At 49.6% G+C, this 19,614-nt stretch overlaps 1 protein-coding gene across 1 annotated transcript in view; it reads left to right on the top strand.

Annotated features, from left to right (window-relative positions):
• Nucleotides 1-18,459: 18,459 nt before the first annotated feature.
• LOC119974257 (hemicentin-1-like) overlaps nt 18,460-19,614 on the top strand; it is a 63,481-nt gene continuing 62,326 nt past the window's right edge. Inside the window, exons 1-2 of the mRNA XM_038813027.1 lie at nt 18,460-18,551; nt 19,016-19,097. Of these exons, the coding sequence (XP_038668955.1) occupies nt 19,058-19,097 (40 nt within the window). The 5' untranslated portion in view covers nt 18,460-18,551; nt 19,016-19,057. The remainder of the gene's footprint in view (nt 18,552-19,015; nt 19,098-19,614) is intronic.

Genomic DNA, 19,614 nt, shown 5'->3' with positions numbered 1-19,614 from the left:
GTGAAGGCAGGAGAATGGGGATAAGAAAATATCAGCCATGATTGAATGGCGGAGCAGGCTCGATGGGCCGAGTTGCCTAATTCTGCTCCTATGTCTTATAGTACTGATCTTCTAACAGTGCAGCACTTCTCAATACTGACCATCCGACAGTGCAGCACTCCCTCAGTACTGACCCTCTGACAGTGCAGCACTCCCTCAGTGCTGACCCTCTGACAATGCAGCACTCCCTCAGTACTGACCCTCTGACAGTGCAGCACTTCTCAATACTGACCATCCGACAGTGCAGCACTCCCTCAGTACTGACCCTCTGACAGTGCAGCACTCCCTCAATACTGACCCTCCGACAGTGCAGCACTCCCTCAGTACCGACCCGCTGACAGTGCAGCACTCCCTCAGTACTGACCCTCTGACAGTACAGCGCTCTCTTAATACTGACCCTCCAATTATGCAGTTTGCCATCAACACTGACTTACCGACATTGCTGAAAGGAAATGAAAATCGCTTATTGTCACGAGTAGGCTTCAAATGAAGTTACTGTGAAAAGTCGCTCGTTGCCACATTCTGGCGCCTGTTCGGGGAGGCTGTTACGGGAATCGAACCGTGCTGCCAGCTTGCCTTGGTCTTCCTTCAAAGCCAGCGATTAGCCCAGTGATAAAACAGCTGTGCTCCCTCAGTACTGACCCTCTGACAGTGCAGCACCCCCTCAGTACTGACCCTCTGACAGTGCAGCACTCACTCAGTACTGACCCTCTGACAGTGCAGCACTCCCTCAGTACTGACCCTCTGACAGTGCAGCACTCATTCATTACTGACCCTCTGACAGTGCAGCACTCCCTCAGTACTGACCCTCTGACAGTGCAGCACTCCCTCAGTACTGACCCTCTGACAGTGCAGCACTCCCTCAGTACTGACCCTCTGACAGTGCAGCATTCCCTCAGTACTGACTCTCTGACACTGCAGCACTCCCTCAGTACTGACCCTTCGACAGTGCAGCACTCCCTCAGTACTGCCACTCTGACAGTGCAGCACTCCCTCAGTACTGACCCTCTGACAGTACAGCACTCCCTCAGTACTGACCCACTGACAGTGCAGCACTCCCTCAGTACTGACCCTCTGACAGTACAGCACTCCCTCAGTACTGACCCTCTGACAGTACAGCACTCCCTCAGTAGATACTCTGACAGTGCATCACTGTCTTAGTACTAACCATCTGACAGTGCAGCACTCCCTCAGTGCTAACCCTCTGATAGTTGAGCGGTCCCTCAGTACTGTCCCTCTGTAAAAGCGGCATTGCCTCAGTATTGATCTTCTGAATGAGTGGTGCTCCCTCAGCATGGACCCTTTGAAAATGGAGTGCACCTTCAGTACTGACCAGCGGAATAAGGTCACACTCTCGGTGTACCAACTCTCCAATCGTGCAGAAGTCTGCACTGTTGCATGAAAGGGAAAAGAGTCGCTGAGGTGAATGTTGACCCCTTGGAAGATGAAACTGGTGAGTTAATAGTGTGGAACACAGAAATGGCGGAGATGCTGAATCAATACTTTACCTTAGTTTTCACGGTGGAGGACACTAGTACCATCCCAATGGGAACGGGCAATTCTGAGGTAATAGAAAGGGTGGAACTTGGAATAATCAGCATCAGTAAGGAAACAGTACTCAACAGACTCTTGGAATTGAGTGCAGACAAGTCCCCAGGGCCTGCTGGCCTACATCCTAGGGTGTTAAAGGAAGTAGCAGCAGAGATTGTGGATCCATTGGTTATAATATTCCAAAATTCCATGGACACAGGAAAGGCTCCAGTGGATTGGAAAAATGCTAATGTAATGCCCTTATTCAAAAACAGAGGGAGGCAGAATGTAGCAAATTACAGACCAGTTAATTTAACATCAGTTGTTGAAAAATTGTCAGAGTCAATGATCAAGGACGTAATATCAGGACATTTGGAAAGCCAAAGTGGTTTCCATCAGAGTCAGCATGGTTTTATGAAGGGCAAATCATGTTTGACTAATTTGCTTGAATTATTTGAAGATGTGACAAGCAAAGTGGATAATGGGGATCTGTAGATGTAGTATATCTGGACTTCTGGAAGGCTTTTGATAAAGTGCTGCACAGAAAGTTAATTCACAAGGTGAGATCACATGGGATTAGGGGTATTTTATTAGCTTGGATAAAAGACTGGCTGATGGACAGGAGACAGAGAGCCGGGATAAATGTTTTTTTTTTCTGGATGGCAAGATGTAACTAGTGGGTTGCCACAGGTCTTTGGGCCCCAGCTATTTACAATCTATATTAACAACTTGGATACAGGGATAGAAGGATCTATAGCCAAATTTGAAGATGACACAAATGGAGATAGTTTTCTGGAACAATATGTAATGGAACCGACGAGAGAACAAGCTATCCTAGATCTGGTCCTGTGTAATGACGCAGGAATAATTAATGACCTCATCGTTAGGGATCCTCTTGGGAGGAGTGATCACAGCATGGTTGAACTTAGTATACAGATGGAGAGTGTGATGATAGAATTCAATACCAGGGTCCTATGCTTGAACAAAGGGGACTACGATAGAATGAGGAAGGACCTCGCTAAAGTAGACTGGAAACAAATATTTTATGGTAGGACAGTTGAGGAGCAGTGGAGTACTTTCAAAGAAATCTTTCATAGTGCTCAACAAAAGTATATTCCAGTGAGAAGGAAGAATTGTAAAAAAGAGATAATCTACCATGGCTGTCTAAGGAGATACACGAGGCTGTCAAATTGAAAGAGAAGGCTTACAAAGTGGCCAAGATCAGCGGGAAACTAGAAGATTGGGGAAACTTTAAAGGTCAGCAGAAAGCCACGAAAAGAGCCATAAAGAAAAGTAAGATAGAACACGAAAAAAACTGGCACAGAATATAAGCACAGATAGCAAAAGTTTTTATAATTATATAAAACTAAAAAGAGTGGCTAAAGTAAACATTGGTCCATTAGAGGATGAGAGTGGTCATTTAGTTATGGGATATGATGAAATGGCGGAGGCATTGAACAAATATTTTGTATCGGTCTTCACAGTGGAGGACACTAATAACATGCCAGCAATTAACCGAGAGAAGAAGGTAGGTGAGGACCTGGAAACCATTACTATAATGAAAGAGCAAGTGTTGGGCAAGCTAATGGAGCTCAGGATAGATAAGTCTCCTGGCCCTGATGGAATGCATCCCAGGGTACTGAAAGAGATGGCTGGAGTAATAGCAGATGCACTGGCGGTAATTTTCCAAAATTCGCTGAACACTGGGGCAGTCCCAGAGGATTGGAAAACAGCAAATGTGACGCCACTGTTTAAAAAGGGAAGTAGACAAAAGATGGAGAATTATAGACCGGTTAGCTTAACCTCTGTCGTGGGGAAGATGCTTGAGTCTATTATCAAGAAAGAAATAGGAGGGCACCTCGATAGAAATTGTCCCATTGAACGGACGCGGCATGGATTCATGAAGGGCAGGTCATGCTTGACGAATCTCTTGGAATTCTATGAAGACATTTCGAGCAAGGTAGACAAATGGGGACCCAGTGGATGTGGTGTACCTAGATTTCCAAAAGGCTTTTGACAAGGTACCGCACAAGAGGCTGCTGCATAAGATAAGGATGCATGGTGTTAACGGTAGAGTACTAGCATGGATAGAGGATTGGTTGTCTAACAGGAAACAAAGAGTGGGAATAAATGAGTGCTATTCTGGCTGGCAATCAGTGACGAGTGGTGTGCCTCAGAGATCGATGTTGGGTGTAAGGTATCCAAGTTTGCAGATGACACGAAGGTGTGTGGCAGAGCAAAGTGTACTGAGGACTGTAAAACCTTACAGAGGCACATTGACACATTGAGTGAGTGGGCAAAGGTCTGGCAGATGAAGTATAATGTCAATAAGTGTGAAGTCATGCATTTTGGTAGGAGTAACAATAGAACGGATTATTACTTAAATGGTAAAAAACTGCAGCATGCTGCTATGCAGAGGGACCTGGGTGTACTTGTGCATTAGTCACAGAAGGTTGGTCTGCACGTGCAATAAGTAATTAGGAAGGCAAATGGAATTTTGTCCTTCATTGCAAAGGGGATTGAGTTTAAAAGTAGAGAGGTAATGTTGCAGTTGTACAAGGTGCTGGTGAGGCCACACCTGGAGTACTGTGTGCAGTTTTGGTCTCCACACTTGAGAAAGGATGTGCTAGCACTAGAGGGGGTGCAGAGGAGGTTCACTAGGCTGATTCCGGAGTTGAGGGGGTTATCGTATGAGGAGAGGCTGAGTAGATTGGGATTATATTCACTGGAATTCAGAAGGTTGAGGGGGGATCTAACAGAAACATATAAAATTTTGAAGGGAATGGATAAGATAGAAGTAGAAAGGATGTTTCCACTGGTAGGTGAAAGTAGGACAAGAGGGCATAGCCTCAAGATTAGGGAGAGCAGATTTAGGACTGAATCAAGGAGGAACTTCTTCACTCAGAGGGTGGTTAAAGTATGGAATTCCCTACCGAAAGGAGTAGTAGACGCTACTTCATTGAATATATTTAAAGATAGGGTAGATGTTTTTTTGAAAATAAAGGAATTACGGGATATGGCGAGAATGCGGGTAAGTGGTTCTGAGACCACGAAAAGATCAGCCATGATCTTATAGAATGGCGGAGCAGGCTCGAAGGGCCGGACGGTCTACTTCTGATCCTAGTTCTTATGTTGTTATGTTCTTATATTTGGAGAGGTTACGAGAGTAGGTCAAAATGTGGCAGATGGTAACATGGTGTGAGGTCATGCATTTTGGCCGCAAAAATGGAAAGGCAACTTATTATCAAAATGGGGAGGGACTTTGGGGTGCTCCGATGCAGAGGGATCTGCAAGAGTCCCAGAAAATGAGCATGCAGGTGCAGCAGATTATAAGGAAAGCAAATGGAATGTTGGCATTTATAGTAAAAGGAATTGAGTACAAATGTAAGGAAGAGTTGTTGAAACTATACAAGCCATTGGTAAGACTGCACCTGGAGTAATGAGCACAGTACTTGAGGAAAGACTTAATGGCATATGTTGCTCTATTTATTTATCTCAGTCAACCACAAGCCTTTCCCTTATATCAATCAAATGACCACACAATCAGTTAGTTAGTTCAAAAGATGGTTTATTTACATACACAAGAGTTATCTCAACATGCAAACACAATATCCACTACGAGTTAAACTACACCTATCAGCTACAATAACCTATACTTAACTTCAGGGTGACCGGTACTGTGCAAATGGATAAAGGCCTTTATCTGGATTTCACTTGGCTGGTTCGAAGAAAGTGGCTCTGTCTCTGCTGGGCTCATCCACCAGGTAGCGATCGTTGGTCTGTAGCTTAGCTGGCTGTTCCTGCTGCAATTGGGTGGCACAGGCCAGATCCAAGAGAGACAGAACACATGGCTGCGCTCTCTTTCATCCCCCTGGGATTTCGCACTCTTTGGGGCAGTCCTAACCTTGGACCCAATAGTTTGACTGGGCTCTGATTACTCTCTTCGATTTCGGCCAATAAAGGGGCGGGTGCCTTGGTAGCTGGGCGGGTCCTTAGTGGTCATTGACCTTGGCAGTTGTGCTTTCTGAGTAAGGGGAGTGTGGTAGTCACCACTGTTGTATTATACTGTACATATGGGTTTTACGGTAAGGCCCCTGTACTACAGGTACGGGGGTCGATCCCTGCCTGCTGGCTCTGTCCAGTAGGCGGAGTATAAACATGTGTTCTCTCCGAACAGCAGCCATTTCATCAGCTGCTGTAGGAGGCCACACATCTCTGTGTAATAAAGCCTCAATTACATTCTACTCTCGTCTCGTCATAATTGATAGTACATCAATTTATTACACTGAGGTTTTTCAGGGATGGACCTCCGCATCAAGCCGGATCGCCTGCAGCTGCATCCTCAAGCAGACAACGCCAAAAAAGACTTTGAACATTGGCTAGCCTGTTTTGAAGCGTACAACGGGTCTGCGCCAGGCCCAATCGCAGAAGCACAGAAGCTCCAGATTCTGTACACGCGACTGAGCTCCAACGTTTTTCCCCTCATCCAGGACACGCCGACCTACGCAGAGGCCATGGTGCTATGAAGGAGAATTATGCTCAGTGGACCAACAAGATCTACGCCAGGCACCTCCTGTCCACGCGGCACCAACTTCACGGTGAGTCTGTGGAAGATTTCTGGCGTGCCCTGCTTGCCCTGGTGAGTGACTGTGACTGCCAGACCGTTTTGGCCACTGACCATTCGAACCTGCTCATGAGAGACACGTTCGTTACGGTCATATGGTCTGATGACATCCGGCAGCGCCTCTTATAAGGGGCCATGCCTGACCTCGTGGCAACCAAGAAACTAGCGCTCTCGCTCACGGTCACCTCACGCAACGTACAGGCTTATCCCCCAACCGCATGGCCCCCCCCCCCCTCATGCATCATGGATCATGGACCCCGCTGCCGGCCACCCCATCGTGGACCCCATCAGCAACCGCCCTCAGCCAACCCCACGCCTGCACCGCGCGCCAGCCAACCAACCCTGGGGGACCCAAATGCTACTTTTGCGGACAGACAAAATACCCCCGGCAGCGTTGCGCTCTGCAAGGCCTGTGGCAGGAAGGGACATTTCGCTGCAGTGTGCCAGGCCGCTCAATCGGCGCTATTGTCCCGGCACCCCCCACGTGAAACCAGTGGGCACCGCCATCTTCCTCGCTTCATGCCACGTGCGGCCCCTGTGCGCCGCCATCTTGTTTGCCTCAGAACCAATGGGCGCTGCCATCTTGCCTGCCCCAGGACAAGTGCGGCCTGAGAACGCCACCATCTTGCCTGCCCCAGGACACGTGCGGCTCGTGGGCGCTGCCATCTTACGCCACTCAGGACCTGCCCATCGGGCAGGCTCATCGCCTGCAACCACCGACGACCACTCGCTTCTCGCCTCGGTCACAATCGACCAATCTCGACCGCACAACCTCGCGACCGCTTCGACAAAGGTGAAGGTCGACGGGCACGAGATATCCTGCCTTCTTGACTCCGGGAGCACTGAGAGCTTCATCCACCCCGATATGGTAAGGCGCTGCTCCCTCGCGGTACACCCTGCTAGCCAAAGAATCTCCCTGGCCTCCGGACTCCATGGCGATCCAGGGGTACTGCATCGCCCCCCTCACCGTCCAGGGTGTAGAGTTCAGCGGCTTCCGGCTCTACATCCTCCCCAACCTCTGCGCTGCCTTGCTACTCGGCCTGGACTTCCAGTGCAACCTCCAGAGCCTAATCCTGAAATTTGGCGGGCCCCTAACACCCCTCACTGTTTACGGCCTCGCGACCCTTAAGGTCGACCCGCCTTCCCTTTTTGCAAACCTAACCCCGGATTGCAAACCTGTCGCCACCAGGAGCAGACGGTATAGCGCCCAGGACAGCAGCTTCATCAGGTCTGAGGTCCAGCAGCTGCTGCGGGAAGGTATTATCGAGGCCAGCAACAGCCCCTGGAGAGCCCAAGTGGTCGTGGTGAAAACCGGGGTAAAAAACAGGATGGTCGTTGACTACAGTCAGACCATCAACCGGTGCACGCAGCTCGACGCATACTCCCTCCCACGCATATCTGATATGGTCAATCAGATTGCACAGTACCGGGTCTTCTCGACAGTGGATCTGAAATCTGCCTACCACCAGCTCCCCATCTGTAAGGTGGACTGCCCATACAGTGCGTTTGAAGTAGACGGCCGCCTTTACCATTTCCTTAGGGTTCCCTTCGGTGTCACCAACGGGAGATGGACCGAATGGTTGACCGCAACGGACTGCGGGCCTGTTTCCCGTACCTGGTTAATGTCAAATCTGCGGCCACGACCAGCAGGACCACGGCGCTAACCTTTCCAAATTTCTCGACACCGCCACTCTCCTCAACCTAACTTACAACAAGGAGAAGTGCATGTTCAGCACAAACCGATTAGCCATCCTCGGCTATGTGGTTCAGAACGGAGTTCCAGGGCCCGACCCCGACCACATGCGCCCCCTCATGGAGCTTTCCCTCCCCAACTGCCCCTAGGCCCTCAAACGATGCATGGGGTTCTTTTCCTATTACTCCCAGTGGGTTCCAAACTATGCGGACAAGGCCCGCTCACTCATTCAATCCACCGTTTTCCCACTGATGGCCAAGGCTCATTAGGCCTTCGACCGTATCAAGGCCGACATCACCAAGGCCGCGATGCACGCGGTCAACGAGATGCTCCCCTTCCAAGTCGGGAGCGATGCATCAGACGTCGCTCTGGCTGCCACCCTCAACCAGGCAAGCCCGTGTCACTCTGTTCCCACACCCTCCATGCCTCCCAGATTCGGCACTCCTCCGTCGAAAAGGAGGCCCAAGCGATCGTTGAAGCTGTGCGACATTGGAGGCATCACCTGGCCGGCAGGAGATTCCTTCTCCTCACTGACCAACGGTCGGTAGCCTTCATGTTTAACAACAGACAGCGGGGCAAGATCAAAAATGATAAAATCTTGAGGTGGAGGATCGAGGTCTCCACCTACAATTAAGAGATTTTGTATCACCCCGGCAAGCTCAATGAGTCCCCTGAAGCCCTGACCCGAGGTACATGTGCCAGCACACGAGTGGACTGACTCCGGACCCTGCACGACAATCTCTGTCACCCAGGAGTCACCCGCTTTAACACTTCATTAAGGCCCGCAATCTGTACTACTCCATCGAGGAAGTCAGGGCTATCACCAGAGACTGCCAGGTCTGCTCGGAGTGTAAACCGCACTTCTACCAGCCAGACCGTGCGCGCCTGGTGAAGGCCTCCCGCCCCTTTGAATGCCTCAGCGTGAACTTCAAAGGGACCCTCCCCTCCACCGACTGTAATATGTAGTTTCTTAATGTGGTCGACGAGTATTCCCGATTGACCTTCATTGCCCCATGCCCCGATATGACGTCTGCCACCATCATCAAAGCCCTCAACACCATCTTAACTCTGTTTGTCTTCCCCGCCTACGTCCATAACGACCGGGGATCCTCATTTATGAGCGATGAGCTGCGCCAGTACCTACTCAACAGGGGTATTGCCTCGAGCAGGACGACCAGCTCCAACCCCCGGGGAAACGGTCAAGTAGAGCGGGAGAATGGGACGGTCTGGAGGGCCGTCCAGCTGGCCCTACGGTCCAGAAATCTCCCGGCCTCCTGCTGGCAGGAGGTCGTCTCCGACGCACTTCACTGCATTCGGCCGCTCCTGTTCACCGCGTCTAACGAAACCCCCCATGAACGTCTCTTTGCCTTCCCCAGGAAGTCCACCTAAGGGGTTTCACTCCCAACGTGGCTGGCAGCTCCAGGACCCATTCTCCTCCGTAAACACGTGCGACTCCACAAGGCGGACCCGTTGGTTGAGAGGGTACAGCTACTCCACGCAAACCCGCAGTACGCCTAGATACAGTCTCCATCAGGGACCTGGCACCAGCTGGGTCCCCACACACCACCCCCCTCTGCCCCGGCGCACCCTCCCTTCCCCCGGCGCACACCACCGCAGCCCCCGCTCCAGGACAATCCGTCCTTCCCTTGCTCCCACCCGGGAAAGAAAAGGATTTCGACACGCTCCCGGAGTCACCGAAGACCAAGCCGACGCCTGAGTCACCACCAGCACTGCGGCGCTCTCAACAACAGATCAAGGCGCCCGATCGCCTACATTTGTAACTTTCTCTGTAATTTTAACACCATTCTGTATGTATATAGTTTTGCACCATCCCCGCTGGACTCATTGCTAACAGGGAGTGAATGTGGTCGTCACCACTGTTGCATTATACTGTATATATGGGTTTTACGGTAAGGCCCCTGTACTACAGGTATGGGGTAGATCCCTACCTGCTGGTTCCACCCAGTAGGCGGAGTATAAATGTGTTGGCTCTCTGAACAGCAGCCATTTCATCAGCTGCTGTAGGAGGCCACACATCTCTGTGTATTAAAGCTTCGATTACATTCTACTCTCGTCTCCTCGTAATTGATAGTGCATCAGGGAGTGGAGCCGATCAGTCTGTGGCTGTACCGGTTGCTTGATTGGAGTTCTATTGTCCTGGGAAAATGGGCCATTGAAATGTAAACAAGCGGGGGTTTCTGTCAGATCTGGTTACCTGCGTTTTAGATATACATAGGCTATGTATCTGTCTGAGGCCTGGGTTGGCCATAATTCCCATGGTCCTTTGCAGGTGGTCATCTTAGATGGCTACATTAGATGCAGTTCAGAGGAGGTTCATTAGATTGATTCCAGAGATGAGGGGCGAGATTCTCCCAAAACGGGAGAAATCGTAAAGCTGCCGTAAAACCCGGGCGGGTTTTACGGCAGCGCGCCCTTTCCCGACGGGGGACCGATTCTGGTCCCCGGTCGGGGCTAGCAGCCCGACGCCGTAGGCTCCGGCAAGACGGGCTTAACGAAAATCGTTAAGCCCGCTTACCAGAGTTAGCACCGGCTGACGCGTCATATGACGTCAGCCGCGCATGCGCAGTTTGGAAGACTCCAACCCGCACATGCGCGGGTGACGTCATCGCGTTTTTGCGCGAAACCCGCGCATGCGCGGGCCGGGTTGCCCCTCAGCCGCCCCGCGAATGGATACTGCGGGGCGGCGGAAGGACAAGTAGTGCGCGGGCATCGGGCCCGCTGCCCGCGATCGGTGCCCACCGATCGCGGGCCCATGGCACCCTTGGCACGGCCGTGGTATTGCCGTGCCAATCGGTGCCATGGTTATAAAAAGCGAGTTGGTGACGCCGTTTTTACGAACGGCAAGACCAGGTGTGTTTGCCGTTCGTGAAAATGGCGGAAAGGGCTGGGACTTCGGCCCATCTAACAGCTGTGAATCGCTGCCGGCCGTAAAAAAACGGCGGCAGCGATTCGGGTCGGGACTTCGGCGGGGGTGGGGGGGGAGAATAGCGGGAGGGCGGCAAAAATGTCGGGAAGGCCCTCCCGCTATTCTCCCACCCGTCGTGGGGGACGGAGAATTTCGCCCGAGGTGTTTGTCGTCTGAGGAGAGATTGAACAGTTTAGGCCTATACTCTCTAGCGTTTGGAAGAATGAGGGGCTTTCTAATTGAGGTACACAAGATGCTAAATGGTATGGATAACATAGACATGAACAAAGAACAAGAACAAAGAAAAGTACAGCACAGGAACAGGCCCTTCAGCCCTCCAAGCCCGTGCCGATCATGCTGCCCAACTAAACTACAATCTTCTACACTTCCTGGGTCCGTATCCCTCTATTCCCATCCTATTCACGTATTTGTCAAGATGCCCCTTAAATGTCATTATCGCCCCTGCTTTCACCACCTCCTCTGACAGCGAGTTCCAGGCACCAACTACCCTCTGTGTAAAAAACTTGCCTCGTACATCCACTCTAAACCTTGCCCCTCGCACCTTAAACCTCTGCCCCCTCATAATTGACCCCTCTACGCTGGGGAAAGCAGTTATTCAACTGCTCCTCATAGCTACTGCTCTCCATACCAGGCAATATCCTGGTAAATCTCTTCTGCACCCTCTCTAAAGCCTCCACATCCTTCTGGTAGTGTGGCGACCAGAATTGAACACTGTATTCCAAGTGTGGCCTAACTAAGGTTCTATACAGCTGCAACATGACTTGCCAATTCTTATACTCAATGCCCCGGCCAATGAAGGCAAGCATGCCGTATGCCTTCTTGACTACCTTCTCCACCTGTGTTGCCCCTTTCAGTGACCTGTGGACCTGTCCACCTAGATCTCACTGACTTTCAATACTCTTTAGAGTTCTACCATTCACTGTATATTTCCTACCTGCATTAGACCTTCCAAAATGCATTACCTCACATTTGTCAGGATTAAACTCCATCTGCCACCTCTCCGCCCAAGTCTCCAAACGATCTAAATCCTGCTGTATCCTCTGACAGTCCTCATCGCATGTAGCTGGGGCTTTCTCTTGTGGTGCATTCTAAAATGGGAGGCCATAATCTTAGAATAAGAGATTGCAAATTTATAACAGATTTGTGGAAAAACTACTTCTCCCAAAGTGTTGTGAATCTGTGGAATTTGCTATCCGAAAGTGTGGTGGATGCAGGAACAGTGAGTAAATTTAAGGAGTTGAGCAAATTTGTAATTGGTAATGGATTGTATAGGATTTATTTATTGTCACGTGTACCGAGGTACAGTGAAAAGCATTTTTCCGCGAGCAGCTCAACAGATCATTAAGTACATGGGAAGAAAAGGGAATAAAAGAAAATACATAATAGGGCAACACAAGATATACAATGTAACTGCATAAGCACCGGCATTGGGTGAAGCAGACAGGGTGTAGTGTTAATGAGGTCAGTCCATAAGAGGGTCATTTAGGAGTCTGGTAACAGCGGGAAATAAGCTGTTTTTGAATCTGTTTGTGCGTGTTCTCAGATTTCTGTAATTCCTGCCTGATGGAAGAAGTTGGAAGAGTGAGTAAGCCGGGTGGGAGGGGTCTTTGATTATGCTGCCCGCTTTCCCCAAGCAGCGGGAGGTGTAAATGGAGTCAGTGGATGGGAGGCAGATGCGTGTGATGGACCGGGCGGTATTCACGACTCTCTGAAGTTTCTTGCGGTCCTGGGCTGAGCATTTGCCATAGCACGCTTTGATGCACCCAGATAGGATGCTTTCTATGGTGCATCTGTAAAAGTTGGTAAGGGTTAATGTGGACATGCCGAATTTCCTTAGTTTCCTGAGGAAGCATAGGCGCTGTTGTGCTTTCTTGGTGGTAGCGTCGACGTGGGTGGACCAGGACACATTTTTGGAGATGTGCACCCCTAGGAATTTGAAACTGCTAAACATCTCCACCTCACCCCATTGATGCTGACAGAGGTGTGTCCAGTACTTTGTTTCCTGAAGTCAATGACCAGCTCTTTAGTTTTGCTGGCATCAAGGGAGAGATTGTTGTCGCTGCGCCACTCCACTAGGTTCTCAATCTCCCTCCTGTATTCTTACTCGTCGTTACTCGAGTTCCGGCCCACTATGGTCGTATTGTCAGCAAACCTGTAGATGAAGTTGGACCCAAATTTTGCCACACAGTCATATGTGTACAGGGAGTAGAGTAGGGGGCTAAGTACGCAGCCTCGTGGGGCCCCGGTGTTGAGGACTATTGTGGAGGAGGTGTTGTTGTTCATTCTTACTGATTGTGGTCTATTGGTCAGAAAATCGAGGATCCTTTTGCAGAGTGGGGAGCCAAGTCCTAAGTTTTGGAGCTTTGATATGAGCTTGGCTGGGATTATGGTGTTGTAGTCAATAAATAGGTGTCTGATGTAGGAGTCCTTGTTGTCGAGATGCTCTAGGGATGAGTGTAAGGCCAGGGAACTTTCGTCTGCTGTGGACTGGTTGCGGGGGTATGCGATCTGCAGTGGATCAAGGCATTCTGGAAGTATTGAGGTGATGCACTTCATGATCAACCTCTCGAAGCACTTCATTATGTCTGAAGTCAGGGCCTCCGGACGGCAGTCATTGAGGCACGTTGCCTGGTTCTTCTTTGGCACCAGCATGTTGGTGGTCTTCTTGAAGCAGGTGGGGACCTCGGAGTGGAGTAGGGACAGGTTAAAGATGTCTGCGAACACCTCTGCCAGCTGGTCCGCGCAGGCTCTGAGTGCACGACCAGGGATCCCGTCCAGGCCCGTCGCCTTCCGAGGGTTCACTTTCAGGAAGGCCGATCTGAATTTGGAAGCTGTGATGGTGGGTATGGGTGAGTTATAGGCTGCTTGGCACTCAACAGCGGATTGTTGGTTACCTGCTCGAACCGAGCATAGAATGCATTGAGTTCATTGGGGTGGGGTGCACTGCTGCCGGAGATACTGCTCGGCTTCGCTTTGTAGCCCGTTATGTTGTTTAGTCCTTGCCACAATCGCCGAGAGTCTGCCAGGTTACTCTAGCTTGGTTTGATATTCTCCCTTGGCATCTTGGATGGCTTTGCGGAGGTCTACCTGGATTTCTTGCATAGGTCAGGGTTGTCTGACTTGAACCCCTCAGATCTGTCCTTCAGTAGGGAGTCAATCTCGCGATTGAGCCATGGTTTCTGGTTGGGGAACATACGTACTGCTTTCTTTGGCACGCAGTCGTCCACACATTTGCTGATGAAGTCTGTGACGGTGGTGGCATATTCATTTAAGTTGGTCGCTGAGTTCTTAAATATGGACCAGTCCACTGGGTTGAAGGGTTTGGAGAACGGGCAGGACGGTAGAGTTGAGGCCAGGATGGGATCAGCCATGATCATATTGAGGCTGCTGGGCTCGGGAGGCTAAATTGGCAATTCCTGCTCATAGGTCATGTGTTCTGGGGAGGAGATGCTCTGGCTGATTTTACAATCGAACTCTTGTCTGTAACATTGTAGGTAGTAGATGAGGAACATACCAGCCATGATAGAATGGCGGAGACGCCTAGATGGGCTGAATGGCCTAATACTGCTCCTATATTTTATGAGCTTATGACCTTATATGCAGCCTTCTCCTGAGGGTGATGGGATGGGGGAGGAAACAGAAAATGATAATGTTAGACAGTCTGATGGTTGGAGCCCAGGGGGTGGGTAGCTGGAGGCGTCAGTGGCCAGGGCACCCGGCCATGGTGGCCGGTATGCGTGCTGGCATGTGGTGCAGGGTGGGGGTTTGTCTGCCCTCCAGGTTGTTGGGGGTGGAGGTTGAATTACGGACGTGTGGGACATGGGTTGTGCCAGGGGCACAGTGCTGCCTACTCACACTGGCCACCCTGGGGAGGTCATGCAGTTTTTTCTGGTACTGCTGGCTGTCTGGAGAGTGTTGCTGATGGCACTGACCATCTCTGCCACCTGCGCCCAGGCACGGTGGACAGTGGCGGCTGGCGCAGGTTACAGAGATAATTTAATAATATTCTTTATTGTCACATGTAGGCTTACATTGCAATGACGTTACTGTGAAAAGTCCCTAGTCGCCACATTCCAGTGCCTGTTTGGGTACACAGAGAGAAAATTCAGAATGTCCAAATTACCTAACAGCACGTCTTTTGGGATTTGTGGGAGGAAACCGGAGCACCCGGAGCAAACCAACGGGGAGAACGTGCAGACTCCCACAGACAGCAACCCAGCCAGGAATCAAATCTGGGATCCTGGCGCTGTGAAACCACAATGCTACCATGTGAGGGCAGCACGGTGGCCCATTGGGTTAGCCCTGCGGCCTCACGGCGCTGAGGTCCCAGGTTCGATCCCGGCTCTGGGTCACTGTCCGTGTGGAGCTTGTACATTCTCCCCGTGTTTGCGTGGGTTTCGCCCCCACAACCAAAAGTTGTGCAGGGTAGGTGGATTAGCCACGCTAAATTGCCCCTTAAATGGAAAAAATGAATTGGGTACTGTAAAGTTAAAATTAAAAAAACTGTGCCACCGTGCTGCCCATCATAGGGATGGTTGTTGCGGCTTGGGGTCATTGCAGAGATAGGGAGGTTCTGGGAATGGAAGAGGGGACAGGGGTTGGAGAGGTGTTTGAAATGCTGGGGCATGTCTGAGGAGCTGAATGGCCTCTTCGCTGTTCCTAAAATTCCAAAAGAGCAAATGACAGGTTGTGAGTGGAGCAGGTTAATTGGACTTTAAACACTTTTAGAACTTGTTAATTAATATCTAAAACTCAATGATGCTGTGTAAAACTTGAGTCTCTGACAACTCAGTGATGAAAATGAAAATCGCTTTATTGTCACGAGTAGGCTTCAATGAAGTTACTGTGAAAAGCCCCTAGTCGCCACATTCCAGCGCCTGTCCGGGGAGGCTGGTACGGGAATTGAACCGTGCTGCTGGCCTGCTTGGTCTGCTTGGTCTGTTTTAAAAGCCAGCGATTTAGCCCAGTGAGCTAAACCAGCCCCTGTGAGTGTGGTTAACTTCTCAATGTGACCGTTACTTTAGGTTTACCTCACCTGTACATGGATGAATGTAACAACCTCTTACCGAGATATCAAAATCAGTAACTTCCTCCTCTCACTTCCCCACCTCCTCGTCTCGCCAGTGAACTCACAGAAGTTCAGCTCCAGCCAAGACTTGGACAACCCACAGTGAAGTCACTGTTTTATATCATCCTGAGTTGGGTTGCTGATGGTTCCAACGCTCTCTCGAAAGTGTCGACAGGGTAGGTGACAAACCCACAGTTTAGCTTCAATTGATACAATTGTGCAAAATAGAGTGGATAAGGAGAATGTGCTTCCCAGCGTCAGGAGGCTCGGTAACCAGAGGGGGCACAGATTGAAGAGAATCGGGAAAATAACCGGGGGGGGAAATGAAGAGAATTTTTATTTCACACACAGCGAGTTGTTGTGATCTGGAAGGTGCTGCCTGAAAGGGCGGAGGAAGCAGATTCAGCAGGAACTTTCAAAAGGGGTACTGGAAGAGGAAAATATAGCCGGAATATGGGGGGAAAGAGTGGGAATGGGAGAGTTGAGACTTGCTGAATAGATCTTTCAAAGAGCTGGCACTGGTTAGATGGGCCGAATGGCCTTCTCTGGTGCTGTAAGATTCTATGGTTTTATGAATTAATAGATAGGCCCTTCATATTGCCGATAATCATTTTACTGTTTTCTTCTCTGTCTCTCTGTCTATCAGCCTGTCTCTGTTTCCATCTCTCTCCATCTTTCCATTGTGCCTCTGTCACCATCTCTTCTTTACTGTCTCTTTCTCTTTCTCCCCATGGTTCAGTTCCAGCTGCAGAACTGTGTCCAACTCTGGGCGTTTCACACTACAGGAAGGATGTCAGGGCCTTGGAGAGGGTACGGAAGAGATTTACTGGAATGGCTCCCAGGGATGCGGGACCCCGGTTAATGAGGAGAGACTGGGAGAAGCTGGTATTGTTTCCCTTACAGCAGAGAATGTTGGGGAGGAGATTGAATTGAGACGTTCAAAATGATGAGGGGTTTGCATAGAGTCAATAATGGGTTTCCAGTGGCAGGCGTCTCGGTAACCAGAGAGAGAGAAATAGGGTAGGAGGGAGTGAGAGAGGGTGGAACAGAGAAAATGACAGGAGAAGACGAGCAGGAAACTGGGAAAGAGAGAGTGAAAGATACACAGACAATAGGGGGGCAAAAATAGAGCCAGAGAGAGATAGATAAGAAAACAAGGAGGAGTGAGGGAGAAGGAGTGACAGAGACACTGACTCTTGGAGGAGCAAAAAGGGAGTGATTCAGAGAGAGAGGGAGGAAGGAGAGGAGGAGAGAGAGAGTGAATGATACAGAGAGAAGCGGAGATTTATATTGAGGAAGAATGAGAAAAAAAGAGAGACAGAGAGAATGGGTGATGATGGGAGAGGGAAACAGAGAGAAGGTGGTGCAGAGAGAGAAGGTAAGGGGAGCAGGAGAGAAGGGGATAGAAGGAGATATTGGGGCAGAATTCGAAGGGAACAGAATGTGCAGGTGAGGTGACCCAGACTGAAACTGTTGTGGCTGCACAATAGTGAAAATAGGTTCCAGTTACTAACCACACACTGACACACTGACACAGTGAGTAAGATCATCAGAATAACAGCTGCTGATTTAAATCAGGATTTAGTTAAGAGAAGTTGAGAAGAAAAGTTTTCTTCACAAGTTGTTCAAATAGTCAAGCTCTGATAATGATCAAATTTCACTCTTCACTGTGCTGATAGCTTTGGATTGTGACTTTCAGAATTTTTCCACGGTTATGGAAGCCTAATTGGTACCTCAGCTATAACATTCTCCAATGGTGCAGCACTACTTTAGTACTGACCCACCGACAGTGCAGCACTCCCATAGTACTGACTCTCTGACAGTGCAGCACTCCCTCAGTACTGACCCTCTGACAGTGCAGCACTCCCTCAGTACTGACCCTCTGACAGTGCAGCACTCCCTCAGTACTGACCCTCTGACAGTGCAGCACTCCCATAGTACTGACCCTCTGACAGTGCTGCACTCCCTCAGTACTGACCCTCTGACAGTGCTGCACTCCCTCAGTACTGACCCTCCTACAATGCAGCACTCCCTCAGTACTGACCCTCCGACAGTGCAGCACTCCCTCAGTACTGACCCTCTGACAGTACAGCACTCCCTCAGTACTGACCCTCTGACAGTGCAGCACTCCCTCAGTACTGACCCTCTGACAGTGCTGCACTCCCTCAGTACTGACCCTCCAACAATGCAGCGCTCCCTCAGTACTGACCCTCTGACAGTGCTGCACTCCCTCAGTACTGACCCTACGACAGCGCAGCGGGCCCTCAGTATTGACTTTCCGACAGTGTTGTGCTCCTTCAGCAAAGTCACTGAGGATGTTGAACAGTTTTATATCTCTGGAGTAGTATCACAGTCCCATGGCCTTCTGCATCAGCGATAAGAGTGGATGTAAAACTCTCTGACCAATGGTACAAGCTCCTTGCCAATATAGGTCCACCTTTGAGCAGAAATATCGTTGCAGGGACAGGACACAAACAACTCAAAACACCAGCTGTTTGCTCACTTTGCCCCACCCCCATTTGGATTCACAATGACATAACAACATTTAAAAATTAAATACACAGAGCAAGCAGCACAAGGAAGAGTTTGTTCAGCCCAAGAAGAGCGTACCGGCAGTTAATCCACAGGCGAGCAGTTAGATAAATCCCAGGTAAGTAACATAATGATTGGAATTCACTTCCATGATCAATATTGTCATTTGTTGATGTCGTGACTTTATAAATACAGATTCTAATGATTGATCCCTTGAAAGATTTTTACTTATTATTGAGAACTGGTTGTGAGTTTCATGTGTTTCGTACAGAACATCTTTCTTGTTTAAGGGCCGAAGGAAATGTTGAGACATGAGATTTAGGATATCCTTTGGTGGTGAAAGGGCCTCCCCGAACAGGTGGTGGAATGTGGTGACTGGGGGCTTTTCACAGTAACGTCATTGAAGCCTACTTGTGACAATAAACGATTATTGTTATTAAATGCAAGTCGTCCTTCATTGCTCTTCTTCCTGAATGCCACTTACAATCAAATTAGTATGTGAAGTCATCGTCTAAAAACAGTTCTGATCTCTCGAGAGCTGTCGGACAAGAGTGAGGTCTCATTAACTACATTCTCTTTCAGAGCTTGAGAGTGAGAAGCTGATGAAATATCAGAGATTGGACAATGATCGGGAAATCTTACTTCCTCCTGTCTCTTCTCCAAGGTAATACCATCGTCAGTTCAGACATATTTATGGATACTAATAGTCTTTGTAAAGGATCATTCTTAATGTGCTCTGATTGGGAACCAATTTAGCAGTGACCCAGTGGACAAACCCACACCAAGTCCCATTGACCCCTCACCCCTGTGCCATCTGATGTACACTGATTCCCTGAGTGACAGCAGGATTGACATCGGTTCTACCAGAAACAATGCTGGAAACAGATTCAATCAGGACTTTCAAAAGGGGATTTGTTAAATATTTTTTGGCAAAACATTTTCTAGGCTATGGAGTTGGGGGATGTGGGAATAATTAGACAGATCTTTCAAAGAGCCAGCACAGACACGATGGATCGACTGGCCTCCCTCTCTGTACGATCACATGATTTGGTGTTTTTAATTTTTGATCAGCAACTCTTCAAATTTGTGCGGAAGTCATGGATGTTTGAGAAGAACAGGGAACAAGAAGTTTCTGGTGTCAGCATTTCGTGTGGGGCCCAGTTCAATTTCAACCAAAGCAC

The sequence above is a fragment of the Scyliorhinus canicula genome, chromosome 12 (assembly GCF_902713615.1).
Source record: "Scyliorhinus canicula chromosome 12, sScyCan1.1, whole genome shotgun sequence".
Taxonomy (NCBI): Eukaryota; Metazoa; Chordata; class Chondrichthyes; order Carcharhiniformes; family Scyliorhinidae; genus Scyliorhinus; species Scyliorhinus canicula.
Note: the sequence above shows the minus strand (reverse complement) of the source record. Positions and strands in the feature narration are given on the sequence as shown.